Genomic DNA, 19,279 nt, shown 5'->3' on the forward strand with positions numbered 1-19,279 from the left:
CACAGAGGACACACCCACCCCAAATCCTGGGCCCCATTGCCGCCCTCTCACCCCAGGTTTCCCAAGCCTGCCTCAGCATCGAGGTTCCCTGAGTTCTCTGCAGCAGACCTGGGGGACAGCTCTAGGTGACAGCTGTGGTTCCTGACAGGGCTGAACAGCTCCAGCTGCTGGCCAGACACAGGCGCCCGGACAGCAAGCGCTTGTGCCTAGACTTAGAGCAGGGCTTCCCTGGGTGGCCTCTCTAGAGACAGAAGCCTGGAGATGCTAGTGAGTGCAGCAGGGGGTCACTTGGGGCCTGGCCTGTGCTGCCTGACCCTGGGGTAGGGAAATCAGCCCAGAGTGCTGCCCTGGGCACAAGTCCCACGCTTCCCTCACCACCGACTGGTAACCATGAAAACCTGGGCAGAGTGGGAAATGGCTTTTGAGCAATCACAGTTTGCGGCTAAAGGTAACACTTGTCACCAAGTATTACCATTATACATTTCTCCCGATACCCAAGAGGCAGCAGCCACGACACTGACTGGGGATGAGATCCCGGGTATCTTCTGGTGACTACTGCCACAACCCCAGGACCCACCCTAGCGCCCACACCCCCTGCACCCTGGGAGCAGAGGAGACGCACCGTTGATGATCCGGACCACCCTCCAGAGCCGAAGCAGGATCAGCAGGCCCAGAGCTTCAAAGTGGTGGTTCTTAAACAGGAGGATGAGGTCAATGACGAAGGACACCACCACCACAATGGTATCCAGGATCTCAAACTTGTGGTGGAAGAACTCCAAGCGGAAGACGAAGATTTTAAAGAAAATCTCCAACATGAAGAAGACCAGGATGGCAAAGCTCATGTAGTGGAACGCCTGCAGGGACAGAGAGCAAGGAACAGTGTCACAAGGTAGCCTCTGGCCACACTCGCCTGGTCACCAGAGAGGACTCGGGGCTGAGGCCAAGTGACACCATCACAGACAAGGTCTCCACCCTTTAAAGATAATTAGGCGGTGCCACACCAAAACATCTCTGGCCAGGCCTGGCTATCATCCCAGCACTTGGGAAGCTGAGGCAGGAGGATCAAAAATAGTCGAAGACTTCCCTGGGCTACAGAGTAAAACTGTCTGAATTATTAAAGTAAAAATGGCTCCGGGGCAGCCGCTCGATGGTTCGAGTCCGCGCCTGGTCCATACCTTGACTGCGTAGTCCTCCTCATCCGGCTTGATCTTGAAGTCCAGAAAGAGCTCGGCCAGCACCAGGAGGGTGTCCAGGATCACCAGGCAGATGATGACAACCTGGAGGGAAGGAACCCTGGGAGTGCCCTGTGGCGAGCCTGGGGTCCCACAGTCTGCCACTCCCTGTCCCTTGGTCACCAGTCTGTTTCTCCTGTCCTAGCTCTCAAAGCAAAGGCCAGTCAGTAAGTTATTTGACACACCCTGGCCTTGGGACTCTGAGTTCCAGAAGGGACCTCCCCTCCCTGCAAAGGCCTCCAGTCCTCAGGGAGTGGGTTGACTAAGCAAGCTCATCCTAGTGTGCAAGGGGGGGGAGGGGGGGTGTTCCTGGAGAGTGGAAGGATGGGGGTGGGGTTGTGACCTGCTGGAATGGGGGGAAGGGCAGGTGACAGACTGGGGTGGAGGGGGGTTAGGTTTTTTTCTTTGTGTGTGTAGCCTTGGCTGGCCTGGAGTGGAGGTTTCCACGTAGACCAGGCTGGTCTTGAACTCACAAAGATCTGACTACCTCTACCTCCTGCCTCCTGATTGCTAGGATTCAAAGTGTGCACCACAACACATGGCCTGACCTTACATTTTGAGTCTTTCACTGGCATGGGCTCACTAGGCTGGCCAGCCAGCGGGCCCTACAGGTCCTCATGGCTTCCCTCAGGGCTGCCACAATGGGTTATTCTTTTTTTTTAAAGATTTATTTATTTTATGTATGTGAGTACACAGTAGCTGTCTTCAGACACACCCATTACAGATAATTGTGAGCCACCATGTGGGTGCTGGGAATTGAACTCAGGACCTCTGGAAGAACAGTCAGTGCTTTTATCCTCTGAGCCATCTCTCCAGGCCTATTCTGTCTTTTTTTTAAAGCCTGGGTTTCTGGCCCAGAGAGTGGGTTCCTCTTCCTTGTAGAGCAAACACTTCCCTCATAGAACCATTTTCCCAGCCTGTTTTTTGTTTTGTTTTTACTTCTTGGTTCTTTTAGAGCTAGAAGAATCAGCACATTCTCACGCTCTAAAGCCAAAGCGTAGCCATCCTGAGCACAGGCTCGCCACAGTCACCAAACAGCATGAAGCACGTGGAAGAGCTAGGAGTGTTAGCGCTGAGTGCAGGCATGGCCCCAGGTACACTGTAGCCTGGGGATCTGGTGGGGCAGCACGGACCATGACAAGAGTACGCGAAGCCAGCTACTGGGGGATACGCCACAGAGAGAGTCACTTTCCAGTGATTAGTTTTACATCATGCCTCTGGCACCTCACGTTAGAAGTGAGAAAGAGGGGCTGGAGAGGTGGCTCACAACCATCCGTAACAAGATCTGACTCCCTGGAGTGTCTGAAGACAGCTACAGTGTACTTACATATAATAAATAAATAAATCTTTTTTAAAAAAGTGAGAGAGACCAAGAAAAGACCCTTGTCCTCTGTGAACTGATGCCCCTCCACGGCTGCTGTGTGTGGCAAGGGAGGTCACATCCCTTTGTTAATCCACATCCTGTCCTGTGGGATGCCGACTGCAGGGTTCCATTAGCCTGGTCACGGCGCCCCCACACAGCCTGTGCACAGCAGCCCCTGCCTCAGTGAGCATCCTTGCTGCTTTCTCCACAGGACCCTTGTACCCCTTCTCCACCCCTACTCAGGCCACAGTTTCTTTCTATACCAGGCCCATGACCAGCTTAGGCCCTGGCTTGAAACATGTCCTTCCACCCACGGGACCTACTATGCCGCTCAGCCTTGAGTGTCACATGATGGTCACCAAGTACCTCGACTCCCAATTTCTGCCTGCAAGGACATCTAGCAAGCTAAGCATTTGTCTGTCATCCACAGTAAGTGGGACACTGTCCCCTCAAACCATAAATACCTTTATGAGAGTCAGACCCAAGCCTGGCAGGCAGAGTGGTAGGGATGAGTCCCTTCCAGAGGCAGGGACAGGCAGGGGGTGGGGGTGGGGGGCCTCTGCGGCTCCCTTTACAGCTGGAAGGAAGCAGACTCTCCATTTGCTCTAAAATTGCAGGTTTGGGATTTCAACCGCAACAACATAATACCACGTTTCCTGCCACAGCCGCAGAGGGGCTGGCAAGATGCAAGGGAGGCTGGGCTGTCAGCTCACTTTAGGTGGGAGAAAAGACAAACATTTTTTTCCCTCCCTGAGAACAGTATTCTTGGTGAGACTGAGACGGCCTCTCTCTGCTTCCAGAAGGGACTTGGACTCTGATGCCCAGAGTGCCCCCCCAAAGTGTTTCCCTGCAGTACCAGACCCACCAGGAGCTGTGACCGCCCCTATTCTTCTTCTTTGGCCTCGGGCATTCTGGAGGCAGCCCTGCTTCTAGAACATTTCCTGCCCACCTCAGCAGAGACAGAAGCTGGCCCTTGTTCACGGCGCTGGAGAGCTGGCTCAGTGGTTACGAATGCTCACTGCTCTTAAGTGGACCTGGGTTCAGTTCCTAGGACCCCCATCAGGTGACTTACAACCCCCCGGAGCTCGAGCTCCAGGGACCAGATACCCCTGACCTCCGAGGGCTCCCGCACCCAAATGGGGCACGCAGACACAGATAAATAAATGAAAAGCCTTTTTGAAAAAAATTGCCCTTCACAGTGTTGGAACAGTTGGCTTCTGGAGAGTTCAGTGAGAGCCAGGTGTGTGTGTGTGTGTGTGTGTGTGTGTTTGCATACATGTAAAAATCAGAGGTCCACATTTGTGTCTGATGTGTTTATAAAAAGATAGAGGGGGGATATGGTCTATGGAGGTATGGTGAGGTATAAGGGAAGGGGTGTATCTCGGAGGGCCTATTCCAAAACATCCCTTCCCCCTGAGGGACCAGCCACAAGATGGTATAGTATAGAACAGAGTTTATTCAGGATGTGGGGAGGGGAGTTGAGAGGGTATAGAGGCAGAGAAAGAGGGAGGAGAGGGGAGGGGAGGGGAGGAAGAGAAGAGAGGAGGCCAGTCATGAGCACGTGAGAGAGGGGGGAGGGGAATGGGAAGAGAGGGGAACAAGGAGGCAAGAGACCAAGAGGGCCAGCAGCCCCTTTTCCGGTGGGTCAGGCCTACCTGGCTGTTGTTGCCAGGTAACCGTGGGGTGGAGCTTAGTCAGACTGCTAACAGTGGCTACGGTTACTGTCTCCATTTAATTCTTTGAGACAGAATCTCTCATGGAACCTGGGTCTCCCCAACTGGCCAGTGAGCCCCAAGGGACCTCCTCTGTCTACCTCCCGGTGCTGGGATTCCTACCATGTACTGACACATCCTACATGTTCCCTGGGGCCTGGGGAACCGAACTCAGGCCCTCAGGTTTGTACAACCAGCACTCCCCCCCCCAACCACCTCCCCAGCCTCCCCAGCCCCACATGTGCTCGGGTCTGAGGGTCAGGCATGGTGATGAGCTTACAGGGCAGGGGACCCTCATGCGTCTCTCCTGGTGTACTTTGAGCATACACACAGGCCAGTTCTTCACAATGAAAATAACTAGTGGAAAGTTACCGTTCACAGGTTGCCGTGAAGATCTGTGGCCGTGGGTACAGTCACAAGGCTGTGCAGCCGCCACCACCCCAAAAGGAAATCCCATCTTCCTCAAGCAGCCGCCCCTCTCTCCTTTCCTCTCTCCCATAGCCTCCCATCTGTCTGCCCGGTTGTGTGTTCAGCTATCCAGCGTCACACATAACTGGGACCTTCCCTGCTTGGCCTGTCACTCCGGTCGGTTGTGTGCATCTGCAAGTCCTTCTTTGTCACGCCCAAGTCATACCCTCTGGAGGGACAGGCCACAGAACCACCCCTCCCCCACTGTTAACACAGGTCAGACCACGGAGCCTGGCCCATGCCCCGTGCTCAGGAAGCCCCTGTGGGATGCAGGGGTGACAGCGGCAGAGGGGACTCCCACCTTAGAGACCTGGCGACCTCACTCTCTTACCTACCTGAAACCTGTGGGAACTGAAGAGTTTCCTCAGCCTGCTCCTGAAATCCAGGGACGGCCTGGGCGTGGAGACAGAGCCAGCCTCAGCATCTGCGCCCACTGCGCTGCCCTCGCCCTCCGCCGACGCGGGCGCCGGCTCCTCCTCCTCCTCTTCATTCTCCCACTTCTTGTAGTTGACGTTCCACGTGTGGTAGTCGTCCCCAACCACTGTGAAGTGCTTCAAGAACCGGCTCATCCTCTTGGCGGGAGCCACCTTGGCTCTGCGAGTGACAGCCTAGAGGGGCAGGACAGAGCAAGCACTGGGATGGGGAGCGGGGCCCAAACCAGGCCCCCAGGATGCTCAGAGCAGCCTAGCCCGGATCAAAAAGGTGGGCCACTTATTTTTGGAACTTAGTATCTCAGTGTACAAGAGACAACAGGAAACCCCAATCCCACCAGACATGTCCCTGCGGTCTGGCTGGCCGTCACCAACGGCACTACAGCCTGGTCTCAGAATAAGGCCCACGTGTAAACGCCAGAAAAGCTATGCACTCTCAGAAAGAAAGAGCTGGTGTGAGCAGAGGAAGAAGTGTCCGAAAGTAAAAGTAATTACAGTTTCACAGAGAACTCCGAGAAGCCGGCTCTGCTCTCCACAGACCACTCCTGGACGCACAGGCAGAAAAAGAAGTTCTTCCCAAGGATAACCAGCGTGGTGCCACACACCTGTCATCCCGGCAACCAGCAGGTGAAGAGTTCGAGGCCAGCCTGGGCTACACAGTAAGACCCTATCTCAATAATAACAATATGGGCTATCCCAGTATACACTCAGCCTGCATGATTCATCTGCCTTGAAAAAAGAACAATGTAGCAACTTAATGTGATTTGCTTTGGATGTCCCGTGTAAACAGCTTTTACAACCTAAGCCAGCACATAGCTGTCATCTTAAGGGTTCTTCCACGCCCACAGCAATGCATGTGTATTCTTTGCTGAAAGCAGCCTTCTACAGTGAATGTCCGTTCACGGACACTGGTTGATAGACAGTGACGTTCCTATTACTGCTGTTGCCTGTGTCAGTTGGGGGTCGGTGGGAGCCAGTAACTTAATCCTTATAAAATTCTAGATAAGATGTAAAGTATCCCATCCCTTCCCCATATGATGTTTGTGTTGCTGTTCGATTGAAGACAGAAATCCTTTGTGGGGAACAGACATGGTCACCCAGTACATACACGTGGTCACACACCAGACAGAATACACAAAAGTTACACACAGTCACTCTCGGGAACAGACAAGTTCACATGACAGCCTCCTCAGGAAGGCATGGGTCCTCACAGGATAGAAGACGCCGGAAGCATGCAGTGGAAAATTCAAATCTGGACTCCAAGGGAAAGTGCTTGTATTATTTCTTCCCCCAGGTGCTTTTATTCCTTTCCTTAATGTGACAGGGATGTTTTATTGTATAATCGGTAATCGGTAATCATGCAGGTGATTCTGAAAGTTCTGCCTTTAAACTCCGTTCCTATCAGGACCGGCTCCCACATCTCTAGACCCAACATGGCTTCCAGCCGTCTCGCCTGCAGTACTGCAGCAGCCTCCTGCCTCCGCCCCCTTCTACAGGACAGAAAGAACATCCTAACGTCACCGAGACCATGGCAGGCCTTTGCCTGAAGCTTCCGCCACACTCAGTCCCTCTTGTCGGGGTGCTTCCTGTTACACTGGCTGGAGGCTTCCCCAAGCTCAGCTCTTCTAAGAGCCTCTGCCTCATCCCCTGAGTCCACCCTTTCTCCGCCCTGGCTTCTATGTCTTTAGTCCACCATGGTACCAGGAGAAAAGAAGGAGAAGCCCCTCACCCTAGGATCCAGGATGCCTCTCCCGCTGACAGAGTCCTAGGAAATTTCAATGCAACCAACAAGCAGAAATCACCTGCATAAATAAATGCTTTCCTGAAGACATTCTAACTAAGAATGGAAAACTGGGTTCACTTTGAGTTTCAGTATATTAATACTCCTCATTCACCCCAAAATCTATACTGAACCTCAAAATCGCCTTGTGATTTCTTTGCTCTCTCCTTTTTTTTTAATGCTTCTGTATTATCCTGGCTTTTCCTTCTGATTTCAAGGGCTCGGAGGACACCGGCAGGTACAGCGGCTGCCGCACAAGCCTGATGACCTGAGTTTGGATCTCAGAACTCAAATTTAAAAAGCCAAACACAGCAGAACCCATCTGTAATCCCCACACTACAGGGGGAGGGGAGAGGAGAGAGGCTGAACAGCCCGGAAGCCCCGCAGCCCACAATCCTGGAGGACACAGCCCAGGGAGAAACAAGGAAGACCCTACCTCAAGCAAGGCAGAAGGCGAGACGATGTTCTCTGACCTCTACACACACACACAAACACACCTACAAACCGACAGACACACATATCACACACACATACCTACAAACCAACACACAGACACACATATCACACACATCACATACATAGTGATATCCACAAACCAACACATACATCATACACACATCACACACACATACCCCACACACATTACACCCACACCCACATCACACCCACACCCACACATACATCACACACACACACACACCCCACATCACACCCACATCATACACCCACACCCACATCATACACCCACACCTACACCCACATCATACGCCCACACATACCCACACCCACATCATACACCCACACCCACATCACACACCCCCCACACATACATCACACACATGTCACACACATACCCTCCACATCACACCCACACCCACATCATACACACACCCACACACACATCACCCACACACATACACATACACACACATACCCTCCCCTCCACACACACATCATACACACACCCATACACATATCATACACACATACACACACACACATACCCTCCCCTCCACACACACATCATACACACACCCACACACACATCACACACACATACACACACACACATCATACACATACACACACCATCTTGCAGTTCCATTCACAAAAGGGAATTCTTTACGAAAATAAGTAAACCAGAACATATCTTAACTTTTTAAAAAATATTTATTTTATGCATATGAATACACCACCATTTCTCTCTTCAGACACACGGAAGAGGGCATCAGACCCTATTACAGATGGTTGTGAGCCACCATGTGGTTGCTGGGATTTAAACTCAGGACCTCACCTCGGGAAGAGCAGTCAGTGCTCTTAACTGTTGAGCTATCTCTCCAGCCCTTAACTTTTAAACTCATAAATTAGCCAGGCCATGATGCCTTTAACTCTAGCATTCTGGAAGCAGAGGCAGGCATATCTCTGTGAGTTCGAGGCCAGCCTAGTCTGTATTGTGAATTCCAGGACAGCCAGTGATACACGGGGGAACCTTGTCTCAAAAACCAACCAACCAAGCAACCCAAAAACCAAAAACCTTATAAATTACAGTCCTTTTAGGACTGTCACTTAGAAAGCTGGAGAATCTTACAGATAGCCATTGCAGACACCTGCAGGTGACTTTTTCCCTTGAGAAGTCGGTGTTCGTTTCTTGAGGTTGTCTTCCTCCTGACTGTCTGAATACTTAATAAACTCACTCTCTTTGTTTTGCTCTAGCTTGTTCTGGAAAGTGTCCTACCTCATCCTATCTGGCTTTGCCTAAGGGGAGGTACCTGGGTTGGGTCTGGCAAACCCTCTGCCTGCGGGGCACAGAGTCAGGCTGTGTCTCCCTGCTGCCCAGAAGGACATGGGGAAGACCTGGCCCTTGCCTGCTGATTGCCTGTCTGTCCTGTGGGGCTCGTAGCCTGTGGGAAGTAGGACTTCCTGTGCCATCCTGAACAGCTCCAAGTTCAGGACATTGAGCAGTGCCCTGCATGGGGGACACGCTGCAACCCTCCCTCGCATTTATTAAGTGACTAAGTGAACAAAGAAATGTGGCCAGAGGTCCAGAGAGAAGGCTCAGCAATTAAAAGCATTTCCTGTCCTTCCAGGGGCCCTGGGCTTAGCCCTCAGGACCTACGTCAGCTGGCTTACAACTGCCTAGAAGTCCAGCTCCTAGCAGATCCGATGCTTCTTCTCACCTCTCCTGGTAAATTCACATGCATACACATACACACGCATGCACACACGCACGCATGCACTCACATGCACAAACGAGCTCTCACAGGTCAAAATGGCATCAACCATTCCCTCTCAGTCTCCAGTTTATTCCCCGGAGGCGGAGTCTCTCACAAGCTAGAGTTAGGCTGGCACACAGCAAGCCAGGTATCCTCCTGTCTCTGCTTCCATCAGCACTGGCGTCACAGGCGTACACAACCATACTCTACTCCTGCAATGGATGCTGGGAATTCAAACTCCAGTCCTCGTGCTGGTCTCACTGAGCCATCTCCCCAGTCCACAATCAGGACTTTAGACATCTATTCAGTGTGACAAGAGGTGTGACTTGCTGGGACACTGTTTACTCAGCAGGCCTAAGGCCCTGGGTTGGATGCCCAGCATGGGAGGGGAAAGAAAGCCAAAGAAACGGCCAGGGGATGTGGCGAACACCTGTAATCCCAGCACTTGGGAGGCAGAGGCAGGCGGATTTCTAAGTTCGAGGCCAGCCTGGTCTACAGAGTGAGTTCCAGGACAGCCAGGGCTACACAGAGAAACCCTGTCTCGGGGGGGGAAAAAAAAAGAGAGAGAGAGAGAGACCCTGTCTCAAAAGCAAACAAATGAAGCTAGAGAAATGACCTCATGGTCAAGAGCACAGGCTCTTTAAGAAGACCCGAGTCCAGTTCCAAGCACCCACATGGCAACACAACCATCTGTAACTCCAGTCGCCACAAGCCCCTGCACTCACAAACACACACCCACACACAGACTTACACATATGCATATGATTAAAACCACACATGGATGTATGCATATGCATGTAATTAAAAATAAACCCTTTGGGGCTGGAGAGATGACTCTAGTGTTTGGGCACTTGTTGCTCTTCCAGGGGACCTGGGTTCAATTCTTAATACCCACATAATGGCTTACAACCATTTGTAATTCCAGTTATGGGGGTCTGACAGCCTCTGCGGTGCCAGGAGAGCACACAGTGTGCAGACTTATGCACAGGCAAGACACCCAAACACATCTTTTTTCTTTTTGGTTTGGTTTTTCAAGACAGGGTTTCTCTGTGTAGCCCTGGCTGTCCTGGAACTCACTCTGTACACCAGGCTGGCCTGGAACTCAGAAATCCACCTGCCTCTACCTCTCAAGTGCTGGAATTAAAGGCTTGTGCCACTACTGCCCAGGTTTTTGTTTTGCTTTGGCTTTTTTTTTTTTGATATTTTAAAATATTTTTAATAAATAAATAAATAAATACCTCAAAAGCTCTCTGTAGGGCCAGCACAGTGAGTGGCTCAGCAGGTAAAGATACTAGCCACCAAGACTGAGCTCAATTCCTAGAACCCACATGAGGAGAGAACTCACTCTTGTCTTTGATCACCACAGGGGCAGTGCCACACACCCATACACACACACAAACACACACATACACACACACACAGAGAAGTAAATACATGTAATTCAAATGGGTTTTAAAGCTCCGTGTGACACAAGGACGGTGCTTAGAACTTTATGTGGACAATGTGTCAGGAACACAGAGGCAGGAGCATCACACGTGAGGGACGGAATTCTGATTCATGGCCAGGAGCTGGGGCCGCCTCTCTTTCCTCCAAGGTCGGGAAACTAAATAAAACACACGCTGTGTTCCTGATAAAGGAATGGACCCCAAAATCCTCCTGACTTTCTGCCCGGAAGATTTTCTACGGTGCTCAGGGAGTCACAGCTCCCTCCCTTCCTCAGGAATCTCAGGGCAGGGAAACTGAGACACACACACAGAAATGCATTTTCACTGGACCCTAAATGTCCCAGACAGGCTCACAGATGATACAATGTAACTCAGGAAACAAAACAAAACAAACACCTGTTAGGGTCACGTGAGGTGTTGGGGGGGCATATTTGATCACTGTGAACCCTGAGACTGTGTTTACTGGTGGGAAAAAAAACCAGACAAACCTGTTTCTAGTTGTGGTGTGGCTCAGACCAAGAGCTCCGTGTAAACAGAATAGAATAAAGTCAACCACAGGCCACTAGGCAGAGCTGACAACCAGCTGACAGTGAACAGAAGGAAGATAAGATGGAGAAGTTTTAGCAGGACAGGTATGCAGAGACTGGTTACAGAGAAACAACCCAGATAGAGATGAAGGCAGATAAACCAGAGAATGAGAAGGAGGCAGAAGATAAGAGCAGATTGCTAGAGTTAGTTTGAGGCCAAGCAGAGCAATTCAGGGGAAGCTGAGAGAGAAGCCAGTCTGAAGCAGTCAGCTTGGAGAGGCGTTTGAGCCAGAACGGCTGCGTTGAACCAGCCAGCCAGAGTTCAGAAAGAACTAGGAAGGGTGAGCGTATTCAGCAGTCAGTCTCAGAGGCTGAAAACATTCTAGGCCTAGATAAGGTTGTATGGAGGCTTGAGGCTTCCAGGACTAGGGCTCAGCCAGCAGACAGAGGCAGTAAGCCTCAGAGATAACAATTATAACAGGTGAATAAAAACTACTTTTACAGCAAGAGGCTGAAAAGCAGCAGAGACAACTCGAGACTGGTTGAGGGCAGTCTGTTCCCAGCAGCCAGAGAAGTCTTCACAACCTCCAGGCTTCAGAGGGAACTCCAGAAGAGAAACAACAGACTAACTTCATCCCACAGACTCATCCTAAGAAACACACCTTGAAAAGATCAGCCAGGGGGTCATGAGATGGCTCAGCGGTAATGGCAACTGCCGCTAAGCCTGATGATCTGAGTTCAATCCCTATGACCCACATGATAGAAGCTGAGAATTTACATCCACAAGGTATCCTCTGACCTTCCCACGTGTGCTGTGGCGTGTGTGTGTGTGTGTGTGTGTGTGTATGTGTGTGTGTGTCCCTTCATACATGAATAAGTAAGTGTAAAAAATGAAAACGCATAGCTCCATTAAAGAAAGAAATCAGCTGATCCCCAACTAAACGAATAACCCCTATTGAACCAAAGTCAGTACCCCGGCAGGAAAGAGCAGCACAGGCGCCGTACTGTCCAGCGTATGACACCAGCGTATGACACCAGCATTTGACACCAGCATTTGACAGAACTTGGCCCATACCTACTCCAAACTCAAAAGTGGACACACAGAATAGAACTGGCCGCCCGATCAGCCGTAACATATATATCCAAAGACCGAATGGATCTGGGAGCACGGGGGCTCGAGAGGGAGGCTGAGGCAGGAGATTGAAAAGCGAGAAGGAGTGGCTCATGCCTTTAATCCCAGCACTTGGGAGGCTGAGCAGGCAAATTTCTGAGTTTGAGGCCAGCCTGGTCTACAGAGTGAATTCCAGGACAGCCAAGGGCTGCACAGAGAAACACTGTCTCGAAAAAAAACAAAAACAAACAAAAAGGAGGGGGAGAAGAAGGAAGGAAATTTGAGACTAGCCTGGGCTACATCATAACTACATAGGGAGACATTGTCTCAAAAAAAGTAAAAAAAAAAAAAAAAAAAAAAAAAAAAAAAAAAAGGTAGGAAGAAAAGAAGGCAGCAGAGTGTTACAGGTCAGAGGTCAGAGGTCAGTGGAGGACCCTTGCTCAGCCCGTGTGAGGCCCTTCCTTCAATCTTCAGCACTAGAAAAATAAAGACAGTTCATGTGAAGAGAATCTCCACAGAGAAAGAACTAAAAATACCTCAATGGTTACTACTACCACAACATTCATAGGTGTGTGTGTGTGTAGGAAAAATCAGTGGAGAGGCTTAAAGAGCCAGTATGGTAGTGACTGCTTATAACATAGCACTTATAATATGGAGTTAGAGGCACGAAGATCAGGAGTTCAAGGCCAGCCTGGACTACATAGCAAGTTCTAAGCCATTCTGAGCTAGACAAGACCCTGTCAAAAACCAAACAAAGACACAAACAATAAAAAGGTAGAGGAAGGAACCATCAGTGACCTTAGAGACAGAGCAACTGACAACACCCGTGGGGGACCTGGGGAGCCGGCTCGCTCGCTCGCCACACAAGCATGGGGCCCAGTGTAGACGCCCAGAAGCGTCAAAAAGCCACAGACAGCATCACATGCATCATGGCGGCATTCCTGCTACAAGGAGAAAGACGGGACAATCCCTGGATGCTTGGGAGCCAGCTCCCCTGGTGTGCCCACTGAGGAACTCCGAGAGACCCCGTATCAAGGAAGGAGGTGGAAGAAGGTCTCCTGAGCCGGGCATGCGCACTGGAGTACAATAAGTCTTCGTTCACACACAGATGCATGCGCGCGCACACACACAGACACACACACACACACACACACACACTGACTCGAAGAAAACAGAACAAAGCCAGGGAACTCTAACAAGCATCTAACTAACACAGGGGCGGCTCTAGTACCAAGAGATGACAGGGAGATTAAAGAGAAAAAAATCCCAGCGCTTGGGAGGCAGAGGCAGGCGGCTTTCTGAGTTCGAGGCCAGCCTGGTCTACAGAATGAGTTCCAGGACAGCCAGGGCTACACAGAGAAACCCTGTCTCGAAAAACCAAAATAAATAAATAAATAAATAAATAAATAAATAAATAAGAGAGGGAGGGAGAGAGAGAGAAATGGCGTTCAAAAAATACCAGCTGAGGGTGCGACGCGGTGACTTGGTGAGTAAGGATGCTTGTCGTCCAGTCTGATGTCCGAATTAGATCTCTGGGCTCCACACGGCGGGGCGGGAGGGAAGTAACTCTTGTATGTCCTGCACATGCGCGCTGCGGCATACGCACCCCCGGGCACATACACAAACATAACTAAGGCTTTAACGTTTTAAAATGGCTGAAAAAAAAATTAGCCACATGTGGACTGAAGCATGCTGAACTCCATGCCGGAGGACCACGCGAGAGCATGGGTGAAGCCGTGTAGCGCGGTGGTTAGGGTGCTTTGCCGAGCACCTTCTAGGCCCTGGGTTCCATCCACTGCAGCACAAGGAATAAATAACCTGTGTAGTTGGGAGCATACAGGGTGGGGGTGGGGGGAGGGGTGTGTCTGCCCCACCCCCACCCCTGCGGCCACTGCCCTGCCCTGGGTGGCCTTATGTCTCCGCGTTCCAAATTTGGCCAAGAAACACCTCCCACAGCCCCGACAGCTGAGGTGAAGTGGAGGGTGGGGGCCGGGGCTGCCTCCGTTGCCCAAATGCTCTTGATACCTCAGGGGCCGCAGATTTCAGATTTCTTCCAAGGCCGGGAGGCCCAAAGAAAGCGTAAACCAGCGCGTGGGTTCCGGGTAGCAGCTCCATCCCGGGCCCCAGCCTCAGAGGCAGCCATCTCTCTCTCCCTCCTTCTCCTTCCTCTAAAACTCTAGCCCTCCATGTCCTACTGAGGCCTGACTTTGCCATTCTCTACCCAGGCCTGAGAGGTCTAACCTCGATCCTGCCCTCCTCACCTCTGCAATTGCTCCTTTGTGTCCTCCACGGAGGGCAAGGGAAAGACCCAAGGGCCTTCACACAATGGGCACCGACCGCTCTGTGAGGCCCAGCCTCTCTGCTTCCGGGCAGCCCGCCCCCTCACCTCTGACCCTGGAGCCTCCCACTCAAAGCCCTTCAGCCTGGGAGCCCCCAGCCTCACTCTGACTTGGGTTCTGCCAATCACTTCCTCAGAGGGCTCCTCCCTGGGACCCTGAACCAGAGCCAGATTTCTCTCCCAGTTCCACAGCCTTGTCTTCCTCTACTCTTCCTCACAGCCCTCCTGTTACCTAATGGATCACACCTCCGTGTGTAAACACCGCAAGCCAGGAGCTGATGTGTCAATCATTCTGCTGACTGCTGACCTGGGTCCCCCTCCTCCCAGGCCAGCCATGAATTCCCCCAGGAAACACCTCACCCTGCGGGCAGAAGCCACGAGGCTGCGGGGCTCTCTCTACCAAAACCACATACCAGCGTGGGAGAGGCCAGTTTTCTCTCTGAAACTCTCTGACCAGTCAAGAAGCGACTGAGTAACTGGGATGGAAAGACTTGTGGGCACCGGCAGAGCTGAAAAGGATTCTGGTTTTAAGTCAAGGCTGTCGTGCCGGAAGCAGGAAAGTTCCAGAAAAGGGCTGACCACAAGAAAAAGAAGAAAAAAGAAAAAAAAAAAAAAGCCATGTGCCTTGGTTGCTCCATCGTCCCAGCCTCCCACTGCCCGAGAAGATGGCTTCCGAGGACCTGCTGAGCGCCTGCCCAGGCCAGGGCCCTGTGGCCTTAGTGGCAACTCTGTCACCAGTGTGGAAAGTCGTTTCCTCCATCTCCACTTGGTCGCCTGCAGTCGCAGGTTGTCACCTACGGCTGTGCTACTGTCGCCTGCAGACTTCACAGCGGAGGGACTGGCAGACACCTTGGGCAAAGGGCTTGCCATGCAAGTGTACCAACATGAGTTCGAGACCCAGCACCCACATAAAAGCTGGGTGCCGGGGCTGGAAAGACCGCCCAGTGGTTAAGAGCAAGGATTGCTTCTGACGGAGAACCCAGGTTTGATTCCTGACCCCCAGACCCGGTAGCCCCAGTCTCAGGGGATCCAACACGCTCTTCGATACCTGCACACAGGTGCAGACACCCACATACAGAGACAGAATGGTAAAAATAAAGATAAAACATTAAAAACAAAAAAACAGCTGAGATGGTGTCATGAGGTTATAATCCTCAAGGAAGAGTTCTGGGCCAGTGAGAGGCTCTTTTTCAAAAATAAATAAGTAGGAGCTGGAGAGTTGGCTCAGTGGTTAAGAGCATCTGTAAGAGCACATACACACACACACACACACACACGGCAAAGCTCAGACCACCGGGTTCTGAAGTGTCAATCATTCTGCTGACTGCTGACCCTATATAGTAATGGCAGGCACCTCCCCCTGTCCTTCCCCTGCTCAGTCTCCCATGCCTGGCTTCCTTAGCAGCCCAGCCCCAAGCTTGGCCGACTGGAGCCTCCCCACTTCCGGCAGTCCCCACTTCCAGCAGTCTCAGCAGCCCCATGTTCCGGGATGCTTGTGTTAAGTACACTGCCCAGCCTGAGTTGCCTCCATCTCAGTAGTGTGCTGAGACCCAAATTCAGTTCACTTTCCCCCCACATCTGCTCCTCTCGGGGCTCACGGCTCAGCATCACTGCCACCACACCCTGGGAACTGATGGTCCGGCAGGGTCCCCTCCCTCCTATCAACTACCTGCCCTTTCTTTCTTCCTCTGGCCTGGACCTATTCCACCCCCTTGTCGGTGCCAGCTAGGCGGGGTCCTGTCTTTCCCACTGTCCCACCGACACTCTTAGAGAAGAACTGTGGCCTAGCTCTCTGGGTCCCCTTTGTCCTCCCTGCCTTTGTCCGCTCCAGGGTCTCCCGTGTTACCCAAGCACACCTCCCTGGCTCAGGCCTGGGACCAAGCTTACCTATATGTCATCCAGGTCTTAGACCTAGATGTCCCTTCCCCCAGCTGTCCCCACCATCATTAGCTGCCATCACACAGAATCAATTCACTGTACCCCCTGTGCCACCTGGAATAGCTCCATAAAGATTTAATGAGTAGATTAACCACATAATGGAATCAGGGAGTTGCCTCTCCAAGGAAACGAGATGACACGCGGCAGGTGTCACATCAGACAAAGGACTAATGTACATGTGTCTCCTGAGGCTGTCGGTCTCCACAGGGGCCAAACTAGTACCTGTGGGAGGAGGAAGTCCGCATCGCCCCGCAGAGCTGCATCCAACACCACAGCAAAGAGTACTTTGTGAGAAAGGCAGCCGACTTCCTTGCCCCATGTCCCTTTTCCTTCATCTATCTGATTGTTATCCACCATCCTTGACCCATAACTCCCACAAGACCCTTGGCAGCAGTTCCCATCATGCGTGGCTCACTTTACTGTGTTACAGCACATGCTACCTTCCCTCCCATGACAGGCCAGCCCAGCACTGAGGGTCTCAGTGCAGGGGGAAGACGGCAGAGTCAGGCTCAGCCCCAGGGCTGTGTGACTCAGAGACCATGTTCTAGAATGCAGGGTCAAGAGAACCCAGGCAGCTGGTGCCCAGAGAGTCCCTGCCCAGAGCATTAACAGGTGGAATCGTGGAATGCCGCTGGAGCGACAGGCATTGGCCTTCTTTGGCATGGGGGTCTCTGTTGACATTGTCACTAAGATATTGAGATGGAATCACTCGGGATTTACGTTGTCACTGTCCTGAGGAGCTGAAGAGAACCACGGACCAGGTCATATGGAGACAGAGGCAAGGCTCTGATGCCAGCCAAGGAGAGCTAAAGCCACCCCCAGCCACTCTCTTTTGCTGGGACACACAGACACACCACCTGCTCGCTCTCACAGAACCCTGAGGAGTACTCTGGACAGAAGGAACATTGTCTGCATTCCATAGGAGGGGAAATTGAGGCCAGTAGAGGCAAGGACACTGGCCTCTAGTCATTTGTCACAAATCGGTGGCAGGAGACAGGTGTTGCAAAAGAGACCCTGCTACGACAGGCCCCTAGAGAGGGATGCTTTGAAAGAGGCACCATGATGTTTCTTTAGCTGCTTTTTTAAAAACTTATTTTTATTTTCTGTACATCGGTGATTTGACTGCATGTATGTATGTTTGCATGAGGGTTTTGGATCCCCTGAACAGGAGTTACGGACAGTTGTGAGTTGCCACATGGGTGCTGGGAATTGAACCCAGGTCTTCTGGAAGAGCAGCCAGTACTCTTAACCTCTGAGCCATCTCTCTTGCCCTAGCCGTGTGTGTGTGTGTGTGTGTGTGTGTGTGTGTGCTTGTGTGTGTGTGTGTGATCTTATTTTGCTGCCCAGGCTGGCACATGTCACCATGCCTGTCTTTTAAAAAATTTTAGAAAGCTTACCTTCAAGGTGGCTATGGGTCTGCATGGTAGGAAAAAAGAACAAAGTTGCCCTCTGACCATGTGCGTGCGCATGGTCACACATACACACACATATGCACACACATGCACACACATACACATATGCACACAGGTGCACACACATACACATATGCACACACATATACACACATATACACATGCACACATACACATATATACACACATGCACACACACACAGACAACTCTTGAGTCTCTGTGACATGTTGAAAGGGGGAGTGACAAAAGGACTGATTTTAACCTAATTTCTCTTGATTTCAAATTGTTCCCAGCATTCAACCCTACGTGATCTGCGCAAACCCCCTGGGGTCTTGCTACATCAGCCCAAGCAGGAAACATCCTCAGAGTGTTGTTACACACTGCAGCACAGGGTGCAGAGACTGTTCCCTCCAGTGGGGCATGGGCCAGGAAAAGAGGGTGAGGAGAGACTGTCCGACTAATCTGAGCAATTCAACCTGTACTGGCTGCTTTGGTGTCTCAACTTGACGCAGGCTAGAGTCATCAGAGGAAGGAGCCTCACTTGAGGAAAGGCCGCCATGAGATAGATCCAGCTGTAAGGCATTTTCTCATTAGTGATCAGTGGCAGAGGACTCGGCCTCCTGTGGGTTCTATTAGAAAGCAGGCTGCGCCAGCCAGGATGCAGTAGCCCGCTGTGGCCTCTGCACCAGCTCCTGCCTCCAGATCCCAGCCATGCTGGAATTCCTGTTCTCCAAGAATGAACTAAAGATGCAGAAGTGTAAGCCAAACAGATGCTTTCCTCCCCACCTGGCTTTTTGGTCAGGGCATTTTATTGTAGAGACCCTGACTCAGACACACCCCTAAGAACTGCCAGCTGGAGCAAACATGGGAAATAACGGACTCGGGAGCCAGGGCCGGGAAGAGGACGAACCAAACATAATCGACAGGGTGTTCTTGTAAGAACCAAACAGAGTCAACCCAGGAGATCCTCCCTGAAAGACAGAGACATTGTACCATGCTACATACGTGGGTTAGAGCTAGTAGAAATGGCTCAATCTAATGCACACATGTGTAAATGTATATATGTACATGTATATGTAAATGTATATATGTACATGTATATATGTAAGTATATATATGTAAATGTATATATGTACATGTATATGAATGCATTTTATTTTAATTACTCTTATTTTAATTACTTTTAAAAATATTTGTTTTTAGGGGCTGGAGAGATGGCTCAGTGAGTAAGAGCACTGACTGCTCTTCCCAAGGTCCTGAGTTCAAATCCCAGTAGCCGAGCAGTGGTGGCGCACGCCTGTAATCCCA

The 19,279-nt window shown here is 51.3% G+C and overlaps 1 protein-coding gene and 1 long non-coding RNA gene across 5 annotated transcripts in view; one reads left to right on the forward strand and one right to left on the reverse strand.

The window, feature by feature from the left end:
* Positions 1-19,279, reverse strand: part of Hvcn1 (hydrogen voltage gated channel 1) — a 33,360-nt gene that overhangs the window by 2,023 nt on the left and 12,058 nt on the right. For 3 of the 4 annotated variants that reach the window (XM_052168196.1, XM_052168197.1, XM_052168195.1), the window contains 3 exons: positions 5,111-5,383; positions 1,176-1,277; positions 623-854 (listed from right to left, as the gene is read on the reverse strand). In XM_052168196.1, the coding sequence (XP_052024156.1) occupies positions 623-854; positions 1,176-1,277; positions 5,111-5,383 (607 nt within the window). Of the gene's footprint in view, positions 1-622; positions 855-1,175; positions 1,278-5,110; positions 5,384-13,741; positions 14,061-19,279 lie in introns of those variants that run through there. The other variant, XM_052168194.1, reaches the window with a different exon arrangement.
* Positions 5,379-7,037, forward strand: LOC127672820 (uncharacterized). The gene is made up of 2 exons (XR_007975021.1): positions 5,379-5,865; positions 6,612-7,037. It is a non-coding gene; the product is annotated as an uncharacterized LOC127672820 (long non-coding RNA).

Source organism: Apodemus sylvaticus, chromosome 22 (genome assembly GCF_947179515.1).
Source record: "Apodemus sylvaticus chromosome 22, mApoSyl1.1, whole genome shotgun sequence".
In the NCBI taxonomy this organism is placed as follows: domain Eukaryota; kingdom Metazoa; phylum Chordata; class Mammalia; order Rodentia; family Muridae; genus Apodemus; species Apodemus sylvaticus.